Below are 7213 nucleotides of genomic sequence, written 5' to 3'. Positions count from 1 at the left end.
TATTTACTTGGTACCACTGTGGTGTACTCATGCTACGCTTCTGCATATTTTTGTGCAGAACCAGGTACTTCGGATCAAGTTGGTTTTGAGACTTATGCTTGGCGGCTGGAAACTTCAAGGTATACCTGCTGGATGTTCGCACGCTCCGAAGTCATCTTTTGTTGTATTTATTTCCATTGTTTCCTATAACAGTGATGTATTCATTATATATAGTTACTCTTAAAAGGCTTATGACTTGTACTACCGGTTTTGGGATACTGTATCATATTGAGATTATTGGCTTTTGTAGAGATTTTCGGTTCATATTAAATAGATGTTTAGTAGAATCTGTTATCAGTTCTAGAGACTAGGTGCCATCGCGGCTCCTTCAGAGGGATTTTGGGTTGTGACAACCTTTTTTCATATTTAATCAACCTGGAAAAGGCGGTCCAAAACGTAGTCCAACATGATTTTTGACTGAGATGGAGCTAAAGTCAGCTACAACACATGTTCTACTAAATTATCCCGAAGTCTAACCTTATTATACGTAAGTGTACATTTATATTACCGACTTATATTCAATCTCAATTATCAATCATTTTAACTAATGAAAAGTTTCAAATCTGTTGGACAATTAGTTTGTGGGTACATATGGGCATGAGCATGTTTATCCTAAGTTTGCAGAATGGTTTAAACATTTTGTAAGTATTAGCGAAGTTTCTTCTAATGAAAATTATTATTAGGTGTACGTACTTTTTAATTTCTAATTAACTATTATATATTGGGTTCGATCAAGGTTCATAATCCAGATAATGACGTAAATTATCAATTTTTGCGTGACATTGCTTGGGGACCTAGCCCTAGGGTCAGAATGATGTCTAAGTACTCCGTCAATGGGTACAAGTTTCATACAGAAGAATGGTCCAAGGGCAAAAAAACTAATAATAGTGGCGTGTGTGTGAAAGTTGATGGTGATGTTGATTATTATGGTGTGCTTCAACAGATATTAGAACTCGAGTATAGTGTTGGTTAGCCGAAGAAAAAGTTGGTACTCTTTAAATGTAAATGGTATGATCCAACACCTACTAGAGGTAAAAAGGTGCATCCGCTGTATAAAATAGTTGAAATAAAGCACACGGGGAGGTATAGACTCTATGACCCATTTATCATAGCACAAAATGTGAAATAGGTATATTACGTACCTTATCCTTTATGCAAGAAAAAGTTTGTATAGCGGGTAATGATAAGAACAAAGCCCGTGGATAGAGTTGAGGTCGAGGATGCATTAGATGTAGCGTACAAGAATGATATTTCAAGTGTTGATGCAATGGTGGTTGATGAACTAGCAGGTGAATTGCATGATAGTGAAGGCCTTTATGAGGAATTCGAGCGTTCAGTCCTTAGATCAAATCAAAGTGATTATGAGGAAGGAACATCCATGGCAAACGAGGATGGAGATTAAAGTGATGAATATGAAGAAAACAAGGATGAAAAATTATATGATGAAAATGAAAAAAACGATGATGAAAATGAATATGATCAATATGAAGAAAGCGATGATGATTGAGTTGTTTGTGTGTTTTATGACTTGTTTGATTTCTTGTGTTATTCCTTATTGATAGGTTATATGTACCTTGTTATATTTTGATGATCTAACATACTTAATGACAAGAACCAAATAAGGAACCTGATACATACCCTCAAGTACGTGGGAATAACAAGTCTCAAGCTGGAGATGTAAATCAACTCTTCAGTCGACAAAGAAACAATAAGGGGAATAGATGGACATCGGTTCCCCTGGTGACCGTACCCAGTCAACTCTCCAACAGTTGTAAAGTTGCTGCCTGCACACGCAACAGTGCAAAATAGTGCATCAGTCAACTTCATTGGGAATGCTCTTGTACCAAACATGCTTGCATCATTCAAGTGATATCACCAATGTTATATTAACATTAAACCAAAGGCAAAACATCACTTGAACTTTTGGAAGAATCCATCAAGCCCTCTCTCAAGTGACCAATCAATCTGGCAAGTGATTCTAAAGAGCATCAAGAACAAAGAACAACATAACAACGGACCAGTTCCCTGGATTGAGTTATTACATGTCCTTAGTTGTGTTTCACTTTTGTTAAAGTTATTTACTTGTAATTCCTACTTATCTTAGTTAGAAGCATTGTGTAGAAAACCTTTGTAAATCATAAACCCTTCTGTTTGTGTCTTGGCTAGAGTTAGTCGAGTTGTATTCTTTGTAATAGAGTTATTACAAAGTGGGTTGTAATAGAGTTGTTACATGTTAGTGAGGGATTAAGAGGTTAATCCCTAGGTTACAATAGGTTGTAATCTAAAGTTTGCTCAATAGTGAAGTTGAAATCCTACAAGGGTAGGTCGTGGTTTTTAATCCCGTGAGCTGGGAGTTTTCCACGTAAAACTTCTTTATGTCATTTACCTACTGCAGTGTGCGTGTGTTCTGTGGGCACTAATAGAGAACCTAGTTCTCTATATAGTTTGGTGGACCCTTAGTTTTCTATCAATTGGTATTAGAGCGGGCTCTTTCTTTCAGGCTAACACCTAGAAAGGATCCTCATGGCTGCTCCACCAAACTTTGAAGAAGGTCAATCTACCAACAGGCCACCAAAATTCAATGGCCAATACTATGGATAGTGGAAGACAAGGATGCATGACTTCATCATGGCTGAAGACTCAGAGCTCTGGGACGTCCTCTGCGATGGACCCTTCATCCCTACAAAAACCAGTGGTGACCCAGTAGTAACAGTTCCCAAAACAAGAAAAGAATTCAATGATGTTTATCGCAAGGCCATAGAGAAGAACTTTCGAGCAAAGAAAATTCTTGTCTGTGGTATTGGTCCTGATGAATACAACAGGATTTCAGCATGCCAATCTGCTAAGGAGATCTGGGAAGCTCTCCAAACATCTCATAAAGGGATAACCCAAGTTAAACAATCAAAGACTGACATGCTTACCACAGAATACGAGCTTTTCAAGATGAAAGACGATGAGTCCATCCAGGACATGCATACTCGGTTTACCTCCATCATTAATGAGCTTCATTCTATGGGAGAAATCATTACAAGGAACAAATTTGTCAGGAAAATACTCAGTGTTTTACCAGTTCCTGGGAAAGCAAAGTGAATGTTATTACAGAGGCAAAGGATTTGCAGAAGCTAACCATTGATGAACTTGTTGGTAATTTGAAAACTTATGAAATGAAGAAGAAGAAGGATAATGAGAGATGAGAGCCCAAAATGGAGAATAACCTGGTCCTCAAGACGAATAGCAATGATTCAAGTGGCAAGGATGCTGATATGGCTTACCTAACAAAAAGATTCCAGAAAATGGTTCGCAGAAATGGAGGCAATCTAAAAAGGGGCAGCTCCAGCAAGCCAAAAGGTTATGACATATGTCATAAGTGCGGTAAGCCAGGACATTTCATCAAGAATTGTCATCTCCTCAAGCAATATCAATACAAACACAACACAGACAAAGCAGCTAAGAGGAACCCAGTTCCTGACAAACGTTTCAAGAGGAAAAATGTCGCTGACAATGTTGTGAAACAAGCTCTTGCTGCATGGGGAGACTCTTCCAGCGAATCTAAAAATGATGATGATCAAGGTGACAGCTCCATGATGGCATTGGAAAGTGAAGCGGCTGAGTATGACTCTATATTTGCCTTGATGGCACAGTCTGATAATGATGAAGATGACGACGAGGTAAACTTTCTAGATGTTCAAAGAAATATGAAGTCTTACTCTCCAAAAAAACTCATGTCCTTGGAAAATGTTTTAATTGATGCTTATCACAGTCTTATAAATTATAAAAATACATTAACTGTAGAACTAAGATACATAAAACATGAGTGAGATGATCTAATGGTTGTTGTGGTCAATCTAAAAAAGACTATTGAGTGTGTTAAAAAGGAGGAAGAATCTTTGACTGAAAAGGTTGCTAACATAGAGCATAAGAGAGATGACCTATTAGTAGTAGTTATAGATCTGAAGGATACAATTGAGGAACTAAAAAGAGAAGGTAGGCATGAGATTCTTCAAAAGGGAAAGGAAGTTGCGGATGAAACACATCTTAGGCTTGAAGATGAGATAAAATCAGTGAAATCTAGCTTGTGTGTTGAGCTCGAGAAAAACAAACAATTTCAGGAAAAACTAGGTAGAGTCAAGAGTGATCTTGAAAAATCACTCAAGTGGACATGTTCCTCTGAAGCTATCACTGCCATGTACACGAACAATGAGGGAAACAAGCAGGGAATCGGGTTTTAAAGGGAACAAACTCCCTACAACCCTCATAGCAAGTACATTACTGTACCTGACAACTGGCTCTGCACTCACTATGGTAACACTGGGCACTTTAAGGAAACCTGTAAGGCCAAGTTTCAGTCTCAATAGAAAAATAAAGTTTTTGCTAAAAAGGTAATTACTGTTGGAGAACCTGGTCCCTCATATAAAAGACGCATGATGCCTGCTTGGACCAAAAGAACCCCCATTCATCCTTTTCCTCATTACAAGGGACCCAAACTTGTTTGGGTTCCTAAGTCTAACCTTTAATTTCCTTGTGCAGGGAACAGTGAAGGGGAGCTGCCAACAATGGTACATGGATAGTGATTGCTCAAAATACATGACTGGAAGTACAAATGATTTCCTTTCACTAAAGCCCATGCAAGGAGGGAATGTATCCTTTGGAAATGGCAGGAAGGGATACATTCTGGGAGTTGGAAGGATTGAGAAGTCTCTCTCTCACTCTATTGAAAATATGTACTATGTGAATGGATTGAATTACAGCTTGCTGAGTGTCTTCCAAATCTGTGACAAGGGAAACAAAGTGGAATTTGTGTCAAAGATATGCACAGTCACGAATCTTGTGACTGGTGAAGTGGTGTTAGTGGCCAAAAGATACAAAAACATCTATGTTGCTGACTTTGAATCTCTGCAAAATGGAGATTTCAGTTGTCTGAGTGTTGTGGATGACAATGCTGAACTATGGCACTGAAGATTGGGTTATGCAAGCTTTATGTTGCTGAACAAGTTGGTCAAGAAGGACCTGGTTCGTGGCCTGCCCAACTCAAGCTTCAAGAATCACAAAGTGTGTGATGCATGTGTAAAAGGAAAGCAAGTCAGATCTTCATTCAAGCCCAAAAAGGAAGTCAACACCTCAAGGCCACTTGATCTCCTTCATATAGATCTATGTGGACCTGTGAGAGTGCCAAGTAGAGGAGGAAAGAAGTACATCTTTTTTATTGTGGATGACTATTCCAGATTTACCTTGACTCTATTTCTCAGATCCAAGGATGAAACATTTGAAGTATTTATTGCATTCATAAAAAAGATCCAAGTGAAGATGAGCCATAATGTTGTGAGTATAAGATCTTATCATGGTACAGAATTCGGCAATGCAAAGTTTGACGAGTTCTATGCTGAAAATGGTATAAGTCATAGTTTTTCAGCTCCAAGAATACCTTAACAAAATGGTGTCGTGGAGAGGAAAAATAGGACTCTTGAGGACGTGGCTAGGACAATGCTAATTGATAGTGGTGCTGCAAAAGGTTTCTGGGCAAAGGCAGTCAACATTGTATGCTACTTGGTGAACAGGTGCATGATCAGGTTCCTCATGAATAAAACCCCATATGAACTGCTGAATGGGAGAAAACCTAAGCTAACATACTTGAGGACATTTGGTTGTAAATGCTTTATTCTCAACAATGGTAAGGAAGCTCTAGGAAAGTTTGATACCAAGAGTGATGCAGGAATATTTCTTGGATATTCATTACAAAGCAAAGCCTACAAGGTATACAACAAAAGAACTTAATGTGTTGAGGAAAGCATACATATGATCTTTGACGAAGCACAACACTCTCTTGGAAAAGCTGCACATGATAAGGCTGATCAAGATGGAGAGTTATCAAATGTCCCTAGTGAAGTTATTGACATGAAAAATGGAAAGGCTGATATGATGAGTCAGGTCAAGGATTCAAATGACAATGGCACAGTTGAATCTCCAGTTGACATAGAGGAACCCAGTTCCACAATCACAACAACTAAAGCTGAAAACAGAGTTGCTGATGCAGTTCAAGGGACCCCACATACAGAGAGAGAATCACATTCAGAAATACCTGGACCATCCCACAAAAAGGTTCAAGTGTCTAACTGGAAACACAAAAGTTCACATCCTCTGGATAATGTGATCAATCCTCTTGAATTCAAATCAAATCAAAGGCAAGAAATGCGCTTGCCTTCTCAGCTTTTCTCTCTCAAATTGAGCCCAAAAATACTAAGGAAACATTAAAAGATGCTGATTGGATTACAACTATGCAACAAGAACTCCATCAATTTGAGAGGAACAGTGTATGGAACCTGTTTCTACGACCTGCTGATAGAACTATTATAGGAACCAGGTGGGTATTCAGAAACAAACTTGATGAGTTTGGAAACACAACCAGAAATAAGGCAAGGCTGGTAGTTCAAGGTTACAAACAGGAAGAGGAGATTGACTATGATGAAACATTTGCTCCAGTTGCTCGAATGGAGGCAATTAGAATTCTCATTGCCTTTGCGTCTCATATGGAATTCAAATTGTTCCAAATGGATGCCAAAAGTGCATTTCTGAATGGCTTTCTAAAAAAGAAGTCTTTGTCAAGCAACCTCCTGGATTTGAGAATCATGAACATCCTGAGCATATTTTCAAACTTTACAAGGAACTATATGGGCTAAAGTAGGCTCCTCGTGCTTGGTATGAAAGGTTGTCCAAATTGTTTCTAGAAAATGGCTTTACAAGAGGAAAAATTGACAACATCTTATTTCTGAAGAAACGAGGAAGGAACCTGCTCATTGTACAAGTCTATGTTGATGACATCATCTTCGGAGCAACAAATGATTCATTGTGTGAGGAATTTGCAAAACTCATTGGAAGTGAGTTCGAGATGAGCATGATGGGGGAATTGAATTTCTTCTTGGGTCTACAAGTCAAGCAAACTCCTCGGGGCACAATGATAAGTCAACAAAAGGATATCAGAGAGCTTCTGAAGAGATTTGAGATGGAGAGTTCAAAGATCATCGATAAACTTATTGCTACTGCCACTCGCCACACGCCTGGATATGGATGAACCTGGTTCTCTTGTAAACGAGACTATGTATAGATGCATTATTGGGTCACTTCTGTATCTCACAGCAAGTAGACCAGACATTGATTTTAGTGTGGGACTCTGTGCCAG

The 7213-nt window shown here is 38.7% G+C and overlaps 2 protein-coding genes across 2 annotated transcripts; both read left to right on the top strand.

The window, feature by feature from the left end:
- Nucleotides 1–2652: 2652 nt before the first annotated feature.
- On the top strand, nucleotides 2653–3129 carry LOC138905605 (uncharacterized). The gene has a single exon (XM_070194124.1). The coding sequence runs from the start codon at nucleotides 2653–2655 to the stop codon at nucleotides 3127–3129; it is 477 nt and encodes a 158-aa protein (XP_070050225.1).
- A 1209-nt stretch (nucleotides 3130–4338) lies between these two features.
- Nucleotides 4339–4995, top strand: LOC138905604 (uncharacterized). The gene is made up of 2 exons (XM_070194123.1): nucleotides 4339–4368; nucleotides 4567–4995. Exons 1-2 carry the CDS (start codon nucleotides 4339–4341, stop codon nucleotides 4993–4995), a joined length of 459 nt encoding a protein of 152 aa, XP_070050224.1.
- Nucleotides 4996–7213: the final 2218 nt, after the last annotated feature.

Source organism: Nicotiana tomentosiformis, chromosome 2 (genome assembly GCF_000390325.3).
Source record: "Nicotiana tomentosiformis chromosome 2, ASM39032v3, whole genome shotgun sequence".
Taxonomy (NCBI): Eukaryota; Viridiplantae; Streptophyta; class Magnoliopsida; order Solanales; family Solanaceae; genus Nicotiana; species Nicotiana tomentosiformis.
Note: the sequence above shows the minus strand (reverse complement) of the source record. Positions and strands in the feature narration are given on the sequence as shown.